Source organism: Alosa pseudoharengus, unplaced genomic scaffold (genome assembly GCF_046254945.1).
Source record: "Alosa pseudoharengus isolate Yale_2024_CS ecotype anadromous, Long Island Sound unplaced genomic scaffold, YU_APseudo_1.1 YU_APseudo_1.1_scf_3, whole genome shotgun sequence".
Lineage (NCBI taxonomy): Eukaryota > Metazoa > Chordata > Actinopteri > Clupeiformes > Clupeidae > Alosa > Alosa pseudoharengus.
The window spans coordinates 26,716,017-26,732,318 of NW_027468718.1; the positions used below are offsets into that span (position 1 = coordinate 26,716,017).

At 45.6% G+C, this 16,302-nt stretch overlaps 1 protein-coding gene across 3 annotated transcripts in view; it reads right to left on the bottom strand.

The window, feature by feature from the left end:
* The window catches only part of erbb4b (erb-b2 receptor tyrosine kinase 4b), a 226,514-nt gene that overhangs the window by 70,392 nt on the left and 139,820 nt on the right, over positions 1-16,302 (bottom strand). For all 3 annotated transcript variants that reach the window (XM_076263756.1, XM_076263757.1, XM_076263755.1), the window contains exons 4-6: positions 6,029-6,160; positions 3,428-3,493; positions 1-4 (exon numbers count right to left, since the gene is read on the bottom strand). The exon at positions 1-4 is cut by the window's left edge and continues 115 nt beyond it. In XM_076263756.1, the coding sequence (XP_076119871.1) occupies positions 1-4; positions 3,428-3,493; positions 6,029-6,160 (202 nt within the window). The remainder of the gene's footprint in view (positions 5-3,427; positions 3,494-6,028; positions 6,161-16,302) is intronic.

Sequence of the window (16,302 nt, forward strand, 5' to 3'; positions counted from 1 at the left end):
GTCACTGTATGAGAGAGAGGGAGAAGAAACAGACAGATCAATCCTGTCCTCCCAAAGAGAGAGAGAGAGAGAGAGCCAGGGTACACAAAACCATATTCATCTGCAGACATCTTGTGAAAAGCTACAAAAGAAAGTTGAGCTCCAGTCGCTGGGGCGGTTGCAAGCACGCCTCTGTCTGCACACTGTGCACGGGCTTTGGTCTGCTGCCTCCTCTGTAGCTCCAGCCCACTGCCAGAACCAAGCTGAGATCTCTATCACCTGAGCGTGGCCACTTTCTGATGGCGATTCTCTCTCTGCCCCTCTCTCTCTCTCTCTCTCTCTCTCTCTCTCTCTCTCTCTCTCTCTCTCTCTCTCTCTCTCTCTCTCTCTCTCTCTCTCTCTCTCTCTCTCTCTCTCTCCCCCCCCCACTGGGTATCTTCTCTACAAACTCCCACCATATGGCTGGTGGTACGTGACTGTCTTGTTGCTGTCAGGCTTGGCTAGAGTGAATACTGTACATGGGCTCTTACAGGTACTGGAAGGACAGTTTCTGCCGAAGGAAGGTAACTCCAGGATGGAGGTAGTCCGGGGGAGGGAAGGTAACTCTAGGATGGAGGTAGTCTGGGGGAGGGAAGGTAACTCTAGGATGGAGGTAGTCCGGGGGAGGGAAGGTAACTCTAGGATGGAGGTAGTCCGGGGGAGGCCTGACAGGGACCTGTTGCTTGGCTTTATAAATCTCCATACCTTCCCAGGTAAAAGAGGCAGGGAGGACATTTGTGTGTAGATGTCTAACACAAGCACTGTATATAGTATATTCTATGGTAGCTCAAGCAAGACACTTTATTTGAAATCATGTTTCCTATACTGTACTTAGACTTTTTACATTTTTTCCTTTCTTTCATTCATTCCTCGATCTCTTTTCTCATTATCTCTCAGCAGTTCCTGCTCCAGTGCTGAGAGGGAGTGGAGGGGATGGGGCTGGGCGATGGTGCTGGGCGATGGATCCAGCATTGGGCCTTCAGGCAGAGCGCAATTCTGTCAGGGTGACAGATTCGGCGCCGATGCCTAGTGCCGCTCGCTCGCCTCGCCTCGGTGTCGCTAACGCAACATCAGCGCATTCCATTACAGCACATGGAAACAAAATGGCCTATTTACAAAAAAGTCACTTTATTTCAAACAAATGACCTCATCAGGAGAGAAACCGCGGGTTGATCTATTTGCTATTAAACATCCACTCAAAAAATAGCAGCATGCTGTAGAAATCAAAAGTAATCAATCTGATAAAGTATACTGAATACCTTAAATTTGAACCAGGGGCCGACAGGGACATCAATTACCAGAGTGGGAGTTACATTAACATTTCTGTGGGTGTTTTTATGGTACATGGGGCCGCGTGCTCCATCTTCCACAGTCGTGGGGAGGTGGGGCAACTCTTCTTCCTGTCTCTACCCACTGAGGCCCCCTCGCTCAGGCAATCTATTTGATTTCTGTGCGCCTCCACCACACACTATTGAGCTATGAAGACCTGCCAGTTTTCACTGCAGGGCTCTTTCTGAAAAAATAGACCGAGGTGCACTTTGCTTTCTTGGTTGTTTTGAAGGAGAAGAGCAAAAAGAAGGACATTTTAGGTAGTAGACACAGGGCTCACCACGGTCTTCCCTTAGGGAGAGACAAGGAGGCGTCAAGGCTGAGACGGTGGCAAACAGACGGGGCTTATCTAACTGAAGTGACACGTGCTGTCTTTGGGACCGGGCCCGAGTGACTAATTTCAGACTATCTAAATGAGATCGGGCAACACGGCAAGCAGGCGGACACCGGGGACAAGCGCAACAAAGAAAGATGGAGTGCGGGACAAAACTAAAACTGTGGGTCAAAACTTAGGTGAAGGGGAATAATTATGTTCGTTGATGGAGTAAAGTGGCAGCGAGAGACAGAGAGAGATGAGGCGAAAGAGAGAGAGAGAGAGTGTTAAAGGAGTTGGTAGGAGAGGTAGAGATGGAGAGAGGGATGGGCGTCAGGAAGAGTGATTGGAGAAGTGTGTAAGTATTTTTAAGAGTGCTCGTCCCAGCCATATGGGTGGAGGGACAGATGAAATGACAGAAACATCTGCTGAGCACTGAGGGGAGCCTGCAGCTTGATTAATGACGAGTTTGATTAATTAGGGATGGTGTGCTCCCCATCCCAAACACGTTTAGCTCACAAACCTAAACCAGTGCCTCTGATACGTGTAGTGGAAGAAAAAAAAAAACCTTCTCATGATTTTTATAAGAGCGCATAAAATGAACTTCATCAGCTAATAATGTGGTGCGCCCTTCCCTCTCCAGAGGATGTCAAAGGGCCTAACAGCCTAGTGAAACAGCACGCGCACACAAACACACACAAACACACACACACACACACACACACACACACACACACACACACACACACACACACACACACACTCACAGTGAGCCTGCTGATCAGCCTCACTTAAAAGCCTGCTGGTTGTGGTTTTTATGCCACACTTATGGCAGTTACAGCTCAACTAAAAGCTGTGCTTGCTAGACTCTCAATGGACACAGGGAGGGAGAGTCTGTTTGAAGTGCAGGTAAATGGTGTGCTGTTAACCAGATTGAAGTAATGCTCCAGAACTCGGAGAACAGAGCACAAGAGGGAAACAGGCTCGTACTTAATTGTAGATGAGAGGTCCTGCTGCTTGACAAGGAGGGAAGAGATGGCATCCGAGACAAAAGCAGTAGAAATATAGATTACAAATGTGCACACATACACACACACACACACACACACACACACACACACACACACACACACACACACACACACACACACACACACACACACACACACACACACACATACACACACACACACACACACACACAAAGGCATTTAATGAGAGCAAGAGCATGAATCAGAATGACTCCATTAAGAGGGGTTGTGTGAGAGAGTAAATCTCCACCAAAACTCAGGCTTGAGTGCCAAACTGGCCCTAACCACCTCTATTTTCGGAAATGTTTCAACAAAGCACCCCACAGTGTTGGACGTTTTTGCATGGCATGATGTGGTTCATGGCATAATGTGCTTCATGGCATAATGTGGTTCATGGCATAATGTGGTTTATGGCATAATGTGGTTCATGGGATGATGTGGTTTATGACATGATGTGGTTCATGGGATGATGTGGTTTATGACATGATGTGGTTTATGACATGATGTGGTTTATGACATGATGTGGTTCATGGGATGATGTGGTTCATGGCATAATGTGGTTCATGGCATAATGTGGTTCATGGGATGATGTGGTTTATGACATGATGTGGTTCATGGGATGATGTGGTTTATGACATGATGTGGTTCATGGGATGATGTGGTTTATGACATGATGTGGTTGATGACATGATGTGGTTTATGACATGATGTGGTTCATGGTTGTAATGGCACTTACGGGTCTGGCACTGGTCCTCTTTTGGTCCCCAGCAACGGCCGTAACAGGAAGAATGACACCTGGGGCCTGAAACAGACAACAGTACAATCGTACATGGCATAGTGTTCTATATCAGACTTCTAACACATACAGGACACAACACACGCGGATGGCATTCTGAGTCTGAGCTCAGTGGAATGTCTTGGTATTTTCACACACTAGTGATGCTGTAGAGCACTGAGAGGAATCTGAGAGACAGACAGCCTTCAGGTTGCAAAAAAGAGGAGTCCTGAGCGTCTCTCCGACTGGTTGGCTTTCATTTCATGCTTTTTCTCTTTTCTCTTCCAGCCCAAAGCTAATAGACTGGTGGGTAATTGCAGAGTGAACACAAATGACTGGTTGAGTGTTGTCCTCTGTCCCTGCTCCACTTCACTTAAGAGTAATTACTCCGCTGGCCGGCTCTCCTGGTGCGGGCCTCTCCATCCTTTGCTCCATTCCACTTTTGGCTGCCCACTCCCTCTTCATGTGCCCTCCCTCCCCCCTCCTCTTCTCCGCGTCCTGCTCTTGGCCACCTGGACGCATGCTGGAGCAGGCCTGACCACCACACTCACAAGCAAGTGGTTGTGCACAAAAGATGTCCAGCGTTTACTCATGTTGCGCATTGACCTGCCCGTCACTCCATATTGAATTCATTACGCCGCTCTGAGAGGGTTGCAATGCATGTTATGTACTTACTGAGCACACAAATGTCAAGCACTCTGCTGAAGGACAACCAGAAAAGAGCCATGATCATCACTAAAAATGACTCCAGTGGACAGTGGCAATACACCTGATGCTAGCAGCTCATAAACATAAGTGATCCTGTGCTCATTCTGTACACCAGTGAAGGTCTTGGTAACACTTAACTTGGATAGTCAGCCCACATCAACCTAACAGATCATCTGTTAAGATTCAGGTTCAGTATGTAAAGTTGTTGTTGAATATCACCTAACCAAATTCAATTCCTAACCTTAAAAGGAACCATATGTAAGATTGTGGCCAAAACTGGTACTGGTACTTTCAAATTACTGTAGAGCGGTGTATCCCCTCCCCCCTTGTTCCCCCCTGACTCGAAGGTTGCCAACCCACTTGCCGAAACACTACTGACTTTGTGATTAGTAGATAGGTGGAGGGTGGTGCATCAGGCCAAAACACAACATGACATGATAAAACACAACATCAACATCAGTTGAGGGCTGCAACTTTTTAAATGACAATATCTTGGCCGGACTACTGTTGTCAGTGTTATCAAGTATTTGAAATGAACATGATTTCTTAATGTCTAGTGACATATCAGGGCCATTTTAGGATAAATTGAAATACATTTCTTACATACGGTTCCTTTAACCATTGCAGTTGACAGTGTCAATAGATATTTTGTTGATAATCTGAACATCTGTAGAGATAAGTAAAGTGTGACCAAGGCCTTTCTGCATTTATTTCCATGCTACTAGGTGTTTATTTGCTTGATCTAACACTTTCCACTTTGCCTCAACATATTTTACTGCTCTTTATGGGTAAATGTTAGGGACTTGAAACAAAAGAATACTATGGAGTGATAAATCTTATTGTTATGGACAGAGGGGGGGGGGGGGTTGTAAGATTATATTTAAATTGGTTAAATGGTAATTTATTATTCCTTGTTGTTTTGGAGAGATAAAAAAAAAACTAAATCTGGAGCAGCCTTCAGAAAACAAGAGATTATCTTCTTATAGTGGATTAGAAGTTTGGAGGCCCTTGATCTATGGCAGTGACTGCAGAGACAGATCGAAGACAACTAAAACGTGCTATGGTGAAATATAAATGGACTGCCTTTATAGATTGTATAGTATCAGTATCATGTGTTATTTCAAAAGCTACTTCTCAGAAAGATTATGCATGCCATTTGCTAGGAAATTCACATGCATAAAGCTGAACATCAAAAGTCATGCTGAGATATTCCTGCTAGACTATGCTAAAGATGTTAATCAAATTTTTAATCATTCATCCGTTACAGTTGTACCATTTATATACTTTATTCCAGTGGTTCTCAAAGTGGGGCCCAGGATCCGCAAACTAATTTGCTTTAAAATATACAGTTTATCATTTTAAAAATTCTTTTCTACAGATGATGGCCCTTTTCACCAATAAAAACAAACAAACTGTGTATTTACACTCAGGTCATGAAGAACCACTTCTGCTGCTGCTTACCTTGGCTTATTTGCCAGATAGCTAGCTGATGAAGGTGGAGAAATGTTTGAGTCAGTCCACGTGCTCAAGTAATGCAAAATTCAAAGTTGACAGAAGTCCAAGCCCTGCCACAAAACCAGGGATACTGGGTAACCCGTGGACCTGGCAGCAACTTCAGAGAATGCAAATGGCATATGCTTAATTGTTATGAATAAGAGGGGGTTCTCAGGAAATGTTCTCCACCACAAGGGGTCCTTGAAAGCAGAACATTTGAGAACCCCTGCTGTATTCTATATTTCAAACCTGTATTCTTTTACTATAACTATTATCCCTGATTATAATGTTGAGAGACATTTCTCTCACCAAACGCATACATTCTCTCCAGTGTGTGAGATGAAGTGCTTAGGTACTCACATGTGTTGCTGCTGTTTTTAGGCACCTCCAGGTGATCAGAGGGGGCACTCTTCACGATGTCCTGCCAGTGGATGATGTCCGCGTGGCACAGGAACTTGTTGTTGTGCACATACACACCGCCATGGAGGATCTCTGTGGGGTCAGTCAGACAAGCAAAATGAAACCAGAGGTGCCAAATCCCTGGACACATACAATACAATGACACATTCCCAGACTGACACACACACTTATCATCACGGTTATGTTATGAGGCAAATATGACACCAAACAACAGTGTGTGTGTCTGTGTGTGTGTGTTTGTGTGTGTGTGTGTGTGTGTGTGTGTGTGTGTGCGCTTGTCTGCGAAGACAGGCTGGAAAAGTGAGCCTTATGAGACTTGAGATCATATTGCACATTATTTGATTTCCACACAGAGGCTCTCCTTGACCTGCAGGAGTCAGTCCCCCACCACGGCTGGCCCATTTCCATCCACTGAGCACCTCCTATCTTGGTGAGATACCCCCACCCACCCTCTGCAGTCTCCAGAGCTATATATGATTGATGTTGTATCAGGGAGACCAGACAAATCCACCTTTTATTGCTGTTATTAATATCAATAATCTCTTTTTGTTTTTTTACTCCACCCCCCCTCCCCCCAGTCTTCTGTTTCCCCCTCTCTGAAATATGTCTACCTTCACGAGACATAAACACAGGAAATAATTAAGTTCCCCTGCTGATATGAAATCTAACCCAGATTATGACGCGCCTCAACAGACGACAACACTAACAAGTTGGCAATTTCATATTTCATCCCAGATGAAGATGAGGCGGCTAACGCGCGAGCCTAATCATCAAGCATCATGCTGTCTGCCATGGATCAGGAGATTTGTACAGAAATCAATCTGTTTTCCAGCCAGGCCCGGCTAGCCCCATGGCCCAGTGACTCAGATGGCTCTGTGTGTGTGGACAAGCCCTGATGTCGCGGGGCATTAAGATATGAGAAAACCTTCCCAGAGGTAATCTGCACTTCCACGAAACTAAAAGCAAAAAAACCATAGCAGCTTATGACATACTTGTATTATTTACCACACAGATTTTTTTTCTCCCTATTTTGCAAAGGAGATTAGTAGAGTTGACTCAGATGAAATGATATTCATAACCATGGGCTATCAAAGGCTAATCAGTGTCCGACAAAGACTTGATTAAATTGTGCTCTATGGATGATGGTGGTGGTGGTGGTATGTGTGTACGTGTACACGTGTGTGTGTGTGTGTGTGTGTGTGTGTGTGTGTGTGTGTGTGTGTGTGTGTGTGTAAGCATTGATGTTGTGTGTGTACCTCCACGCTACAGGACTTTGGAACCTGTCGAGTGTCAAACAAATGAATTTTTGCATTTCTCTGAAGCACGAGCAGCAGGGAAGACGCAACCAAGAGCCACACTGCTCATGCCCGGAGGGAGGAGGCAGAGGAAGGAGAGGGAGCGCAAAACAAACAGCACAACACACAGTGTGGGGTCTGGCCCCGCGTGTTTTTCTGGGTCAGAGGAGGGTGGACAGATGATTTGTCTGGGAACACCCGCACCAGAGCCCTCTCAGGAAGGGGGCCGCTGGAAACCCTCAAATGTGGAGGCAAGGACTCTCTCTCTCTTTTTCTCTCTCTTTCTCTCTCTCTCTCTCTCTCACACACACACACACACCAGAACATCAACACCTGGGGGGAAAGATGTTCTTTTTACACATGTTCTGCACTGAGGGGTTGACATTGACTGTGGAGCATGGGTCATATGCGGCAGATGAATGCAATATGGCTTGTCCTATCATGTAAAACGTAAAATGTACGATTTTTAGTATAGCTGTGTGGCTCTTGTGAGAATGGGACATTATTAAGGGGAATAAATGACAAAAAAATCTGGAATAAATCTGATCATGATGTCATTTTTTCCTCTCTCTACTCACACACAGTCATAATCGCATGCACACGCACGCACACAAACACACACAGTCTTTAGTGTGATACTGGTGATCAAAACCCTTTGTTGATTGTTTTTTTTTTCAATTGAATTCATCATCCTCTAAAACAAGGATTGAGGAAAATAAGCTTTTAATTATTACAGTCAACGTGCACATTAGTTGGCGCTATCGCTCGTCCCCAGGGTGAGCGAAACACTTTAAATGAAAGCCCGAGCAGGAAGCTCCTCCGCTTACCCAGCCGAGGAGCAGAACACGGGAGAAAAACAATCAGAAATGTGGGAAAGCAGAACACATGCATGCAGGCTATTACAGCGCCAGCACTCACTCCTTCTGTTTTTAATTTCTGATGGTGAGGGAATTGTTCTGTGTGTGTGTGTGTGTGTGTGTGTATGTGTGTGTGTGTGTGTGTGTGTGTGTGTGTGTGTGTGTGTGTGTGTGTGTGTGTGTGTGTGTGTATGTATGTGTGTGTGTGTGTGTGTGTGTGTGTGTGTGTGTGTGTGTGTGTGTGTGTGTGCGCGCGCACCAGGTAGCATGCAGCTACGCCTGGTGGCATTTCATCAGCACAAGAGCAGGGGCAGCACAGGAGCCTGGTGGCAAAGTGCCAAAGCAGTGCCGCACACACACACTGACCAGCCGCGCACACACACACACACACACACACACACACACACACACACACACACACACTGACCAGCACGGAGAGGATGCCCTGAAATGCTGCGTGCTATGTGATCCATTTAGGTGACATTCCAAATTGAATTATAAACTGGCCCATAAAAGCGATTACATCCTGATGATGAATTTCCTGAGAATGCTCGGTGAGTTGGATGGGTGGCCAAGTGTCCGCATCAGGGTTTGTTGGGGTGAAGGTGGAGAAACCATGCACATAAATGGCAGGAGACGGTTCTATAAGAATAGAGAAGTTCCTATAGCTCCTAGTTCCTAAATCCTACTTTAAGTAAACAATACTTTATTAAAAAAAAATGTTATGGGGGGAAACAAATATGTTGTGTCCTTTTGTTCTGTGTATTGAGTACCCATCAGCTAATGCTGGCTTCTAGGGGATAAAGACCACTGTCACATGTAGCTGGCATAAATGTCACACAGATCGAAGATGTAATAAAGGCAATACAACAGGTGCTATTAGTAGCAGTAACAGTAAAGTGAAACAATTTTTGTGTCTGAATCAGGAAACATAACACAAACATCAAGTTTTTCAAAGACATCGGAGAGATTTGTCCTTTCTGTTTTGCAACAGCACACCACTATCGCCATTCACATTTTCCCATTGTCATTTTGAAGCCCTGTCAACCATCTCGTCATCAATCAGGGGAGCTCACTTTGATCACATGACAAGCAGCTGGTCGGGTGCCAGACAAGCGACTGGCGAGAGTGCCAGATGCCATCCCTGGCAGTGCCCTCAGCGCTCCCGTCAGCCGCGTCGCCCCCGCGTGACAGCTCGGAACCACAGACCAAACACACTCTCACCCACCTTTGGTTTTCTTTCTGCTGAACAGAGAGTTCAGCATTGCCCTTCCACCACTGAGTATTATGTATATATATATATATATATATATATATATATATATAACATGCTCAAGGTTGGCCGGCGACTGCTGTGAGATCCAGGGAGAGTTACAGAGACGCTACAGAGGAAGTGAATGCCACAGAGGCTGGAGAGCCTACGGGCGACAGCAACGATGACACCAAAACGTATTCAGTCACAGAAGGTAGATGGCTGCTGGCTACAAATGATTATGAATTCAGTCAAAGCCCTCGTGTATAGAGGTGTATTTGAAAGTGGATGTGGCATCTGATGCAACATGCTGTGATATAGAACATGTACTCTGCCACTGCCATTGACACTGCCACTCTACTCTGGATGAGGTATGTGAGTGTGTTTTTGGAGAAGCACCCCAGACTGGAAATAAATGCAACAGACAAACAGAGCTCTCAAAGCTTTTAACAATACAGAGCCAGGGAAACAAACTCAAGCCAAACACAATCTCAGAACATTTGTTCCAGGTTTTAGCTGGACAGATTTGTGGATTGGTGAGAAAGGGTTAGCAAAATTAATTAATATTCATACTGGAGAAAAATCCTAAGCATCTATCAATTAAAATGCACTATATTAAGCAAATGGCTGTGGTTAATGCATTGGGTTGCCAATTGCATGAATAGAGAATGAATCAAACTGCACACAGGTCGAGTCTCTTCCCGGAGAATGTGATGAGTAATTGTGGAGATCACCAAACTACTCAGAGAGCTTGGATACCAAACAGTGATAGAGCATAAGTCTGCAGTGTTGAAATTAATACTGTTAATGCCAAACAGAAAAACTGCAGCCTTTGTATTTTCATAAAAAAAATGCTTACAGAGTTAACTGTTATGTTGACAACATGAACAAAAAAAAAAAAAAAACATTTTGATTATCTTGTTCATAACCATGCAATTTTGTCTGTAGTAACAGGCATCACAACAGATCAATACATGGCACCACTGTCCACTTTTACGCATAGAATGGAGATTATCCAAGTGACTTACAGCGTCATTTGGAACAAGGGTAATTGTGACACTGCACACCTTTGTGTGTGTTATCCATGCATGTTTATGGGATTCCTGTGTGTGTGTGTGTGTGTGTGTGTGTGTGTGTGTGTGTGTGTGTGTGTGTGTGTGTGTGTGTGTGTGTGTGTGTGTGCGTGCCCGTGAGGGATGATATGCCAGGGCCTGCCAGGCCCCCTCCCCTCTACTACAAATAGGTGAGCTCCTCTGTCATCCATCACTCTGATGTGACTGCGTGCACTGGCCGCCTCGCCCAGGAGACTTCGCCTCAGTGAAAAATAGTCATGAGGAAAGCTGAACAAACCATCAGAGGAGAGTGCACTGTGATTTGCTTTAACGGGAGAAGTGGGCTGAAAAGGCTAGCTTCTATTGTTCAGTGCAGTCACACAATAGGTAAACACACACACACACACACACACACACACACACACACACACACACACACACACACACACACACACACTTGAAGGCTTTGATAATGTATGTAGCCATCCTGTTTGGTCCACATCTTAATTTCTTAATTTTTCAGTGTCCCAATCCTCCAAAGCCCAAAGTAAAACAAACAACATGAATGAAAAAATGTGACAAGATGAATACGACGTGACAAAATTATCATATTTGTACAGCCTCATGCTATATCTGCTGTACTCCAAAGCATCAAGCCAGCCTCTAGAAACAGAAATGGATCAGGTCAGACTCCCTCACTCACTCGATGAAAACTTGTTCCCAGGCTTCCCCGCTGCGCACTCGCAGGCTATAATTGGCTCAGTGGGTGAGGCTCAAGCACCAGCGTATTGCGTCGCCTCGCACAGGGTTTGTCGCCCGCTGCCGTGAGACCCTCGGTGACCCCGACGGGGGAGGCGCCGGCTACCTCGCAGCTGGCTGCCCGCGGGGGCCGCTGGAACCCGGTCACACGGCGTCGCAGCCCAGCAGCAGCCCACCGCAAACACAAGCCCACTCATGTCACAGCACTCCTACGCTCACACGTTTAGCTGCTGCGGCCGCATATGTGTTACGCTACGATGCTGCGTGCGCATTCGCTTTGTCATTGTGTTCCTTGGTAAACTTAGCTTTTGGCTTTAATACATGGCGTCAGCAGAACTAAGGAGATCCTGGTCTAACACACAGTCAAACACTTTGCATTTCACTTCAAAAGGGATGTTAGTCTGCCAGATGGTTTGTCTACATATTGTGTGAATGTATTCAGGATGACTGAATTGTGTTTGATTTACTTCTTTCAATACTGCACAGTGGGCATTGTGTATTGTTTACATTACTGAACTTATTGAAGGTGATTTAACTGAATGACACTGATGCCATTCAGTTACATGAAAGCTCAGATTATTAAATTACATGCATCAATCATACAGACGCCCAGTGCCTCAGCAGCAGAATTCTGTATGTCCTTTCATGTCAAAATGAAAAACCTGGACAATGGTTGAAATAACTGGGTGCCTTGAGCTGTTGTGAGCTGAGCACATCTCTCAAATGCTTGTGTCCCCAGCAACCTACAATGAGGCAGACAATAATTCAGAAGGTTAAAAGCAGGACATTGCTTCAGATGATCAGATGTGTAAGAAGATCTTCAGGTGTTCCTAAAAACTGTTTAGAGATGCCTGAAGACTACATGAACTGCTCTTTCGTATGCATGAAGGATGTGAGGATGGTGGTGTTATGGCAAGACATGGAATCATTTGATAAATGATTCAATGCGATAGGTAGCAGCCCAGTTGGCTGATCTTAAAGTAAGTATCAAGGACTTGAACTTGATGTGGGCAACGGCAGGGAACCACACACGAGTGAGATGAAGAGGAGTCTCATGTGTTACAGCTGACTGGCAATCTGACACGTGGCCTCGGATCACCTAACAAGCTAAATGCTGAACAGCACTGTGTTGAATTACAGGGCTGGCTGGTGTGAAGAGATGCCCTGTTTTAATGTAGAGTTGTTTCCTCTCTGGTCTTAGTATTGCTAAGAGAATTGCATGCTGGGAGCAACATGTCCTTTGGAGGGAGAGGCACCCTTATTAAGGATTGCACAACTGGATCCAATAAGACCCAGAAGAGCTGGTCCAGGCATCACATGACAGAACACCCAGCAAGGACACAATATGGGTCCTGCCCCCAGGAACCACAAGGACACAATACGGGTCCTGCCCCCAGGAACCACAAGGAGACAATACGGGTCCTGCCCCCAGGAATGACATGCATTTGAGACAGACAGCCTCTAGCAGTTACTGTGAATCCCCCGTCACACAGTTTAGACCTCAAACAAGGTCAGAGAGCCAAGCACCCAGTATGAAAAGAACAGGGCAACCCGCATTAAATGTCTTCAACACTCCAGGAATAAACCCCAGCGCAGCTCCGCTGAAATGTAATTGAGTTTTTATGTATTTAACTAGTGACCTGAAAAGAACAACTGCAAACCCATAAAAAGGCTTTATGAGAGGAAGCAGGCGCAGGGGGAGCCATTCCTCCACAGGGCCACATTCAGTCACCGATGCAGACAACACGGTGGAATAGCCAAGGTGTAGGCGACATGCAAATGCACTTTTAACAAGATGCTGCTGACATTCAAGCAACAGAGTACCCATATTATGGGAGCACCAAGGGCACGGCACACACACACACACACACACACACACACACACACACACACACACACACTCACACACACACGAACACACACACACACACACACACACACACACACACACACACACACACACACACACACACACACACACACACACACACACACAGACCCTTCAAGGTGCACGCACACATACAAGGTATGCAGAGAAGACAGATGTGCTTGGAAATACTGAAAATGTGTGAAGAATGGATCCATTTCAACCGATTATATTTAGACACACCAAGGACACTGGGAATGCATGCAATGAGTCATTGTGTTGAGGCGCAGCCTGTCAGGTACTAGGGTTTAACAGAGGCAGGGGCTGACCCTGAAACATATCTGTCTCTGAAGGACATTTGACAGGACATTCTGATCTGATCACAGTTAACTAGCTACTGTGGATAACATATGAATGTCAAAAAGAATAGAGATTACATAAAGAAAACACAGTAAGAAATAAACTGTTCATAGTGCGATTGCCCATGCAGCTTGATGTGCGACTAGGTGACAATAGGAGACTCCTTAATAAAGGCTGAGACAATACACAGGCTGTGACAAAAGGAGTGTGTGCATGTTTGTTTGTGTGTGTGGGAGGGGGAGGGGAGCTCTGCTTCTCTACCCTTCTCGTGCCGTGCCAGTATCTCTGGATGGTAATTTTGTTTAAAGCCAGCTGATTAAATTTTGCCCTCCCTCACGCAATTGTTTCCAATGAATCTTTATGAAAAAATGGCCAAGATTAAAGGATTATGGTATTATCTGGAGCAGGGAGCATCTGCTTAAAAATGAAGCACAGCAGGAAAGGGTTGAAGTAGGGATTCTTTTTTTCTGTCATGCTCCTTGTCTGTGCCAAAACAAAATGTTTTAGGGAAGAGAGAAGCAGAGTATTGTTGTGAGCTGCATAACCCACATTTCACATTTATCCAAATGGAGGATGATTTAGACCACTGATATTGTGTCATCCATAAGAGATGGAGTCAAATGTTTTGCACTCCAGTAAACAGATACTAAAACATCAGGCCCATGCCTACAATACACCTTTACCAAGATATTATGATGCAGTACAAAACAAAACAAACTTGCAGTACGAAGTGTACCCACGATCCAAACACAGAGTCTAACTCAGTGCTAAATCATGCATATCCCAGGTGCTCGCTTCACTGTAGACCTGAAGCATAAACGTGAAAGCTTGTCTAATTACAGTGGAGTGTGGAGATGGAATTGATGGATGAGGGATGAGTGGCTAAGGCCGGAGAATGTGAACAAATGATGCAGATGAGTTCCTAAGAGCCCCATTACAAAAGCATGCATGCCGGAAACAATGCCGGTCTTATTCACCTCTCTACAGTCTCCTTCTCCCTGAGCTGGAACATGGACTGCAGCAATCTCAATGGCTCTTAATGAGCACAATAGTCCAATCAGGTGGGTAGGGAGTAGCGCAAGAGTGTGCTTAGCAATAAGAGAAAGGAGCAGAAACAGATGAAGAGTGGGAGTGTGGGGGGGGGGGGGGGCATTACAGCTGCTGTGGGTGAGGCACACATCAGACCTTAGGACCCAGGTCTGGCAGATGCTCAGATGTAAACAAAACAAAACAAAACAAAACAAAACAAAACAAAACAAAAGCCATGGTACCAGTTTAATTCACTCCATCTTGACTGATGTACACAACTAGGGAATGGTTCCCTCCAACATCAGAGTCCAGAGCAGAACTTTCAGTACAGTACAGACTGCCTTAACCAACCCCAGAGAGATGAAAACCAAATCTGATAAGACAATTGTCTGCCAATGACTCTGGCTGTTGACATCATTCTGCTGGAAAAGAAAAGATGACTCCACACAGCTTGTGTAACCACCATAGTTAGAGCATTATGATGTCATAGGGGGACAGCAAGGTTAGCAGGACGAGGCACATGGGGACAGTTTCGAGCGTGAGTGTGTTTGGGTGTGTGGGGGGCAAACTGGTGCGTGTGGAGAAATGAGAAAGTGTGAGAGACAGACAGAGAGAAAGAGATAGAGAGAGAGAGAGAGAGAGAGACAGAGAGAGAGAGAGAGAGAGACAGAACGCTATAGAGGCCACGCTCTGTATATTTAGCTCATGAATTCATGTGTGAGGTAGCAAGCACCTGGGCGAATTCTCTGCTCGGAGGGGCCGCTGGAGAACAGCATGGGCCTTTCATGTCCCATTACCCCCGACTGCCTCCGCTCAGCGCTGCTCCACTTCTCCGCCAAACCCACGGCGCAGAAAATAAATACATTAATTATTAAGCCACAGAGGGAGACGCAGAGGCCGCTGCAGTCAGGGCCACGCAGCGTGCCAATTTCTCAAACAGATTGCTGCACTGAAGCAGTGGTCTTCTCCCTCTATCTCTCTCCATCTCTCTCTCTCTCTCTCTCTGTCTCTCCATCTCTCCCTCTCTCGCTCGCTTTTGCTCTCCTTTTAGTGTGGCAATTACCATGTCATGCTCCACAAAAAAAAAAAAAGTTCTCTCGATCCCCATACTGCTTTTGAGGGTACACTGCTTTTCATTCGGGGGAATATTTACATAATGTGCCTGATGCGAAGTCTCAAGCTATCCAGGGGACAGGCTATACATCATGAGCATACAGAAATTAGCCTCTCAACCTGTTGCAGTTTAAAAGGATATGACATCCCCCCAAAATGTGGGCAGACTGTGACCTGCAATTTAATTCAGAATCAGACACACTGCTTTCCGCATTTCACACTTTTTGGCATTCATGGGGAGAAAAGCTCTGGGAGGGAAATGCTTGCTGACACTGAAAAAGGCCAGTGCATTACTGATTCTCATTGCTCATGGCCATGGCCACTGCTTTGTGCAACAGGAAGCCCCTACCTCTCGGCCTGCCTCTGCGTCATCCGTTCATTCATCCCTCCCTTCATCACTTCAAAAACCTAATTATTCCATCTCTCCCTCTCTCTCTCTCTCTCTCTCTCTCTCTCTCTCTCTCTCCCTAGCCCCCCACATCCCCCCTTTCCCACACAAACACACACACACACACGCTTCTCGGCGCTGCTGCTGACATTTCGGAAGCGTGAGGTCTGAGATTGGCATAAGCAGAAATAATTGGTTTAGCCCTCTTAAGTGTTTCATTAACATTTCCCACTGGAGCACGG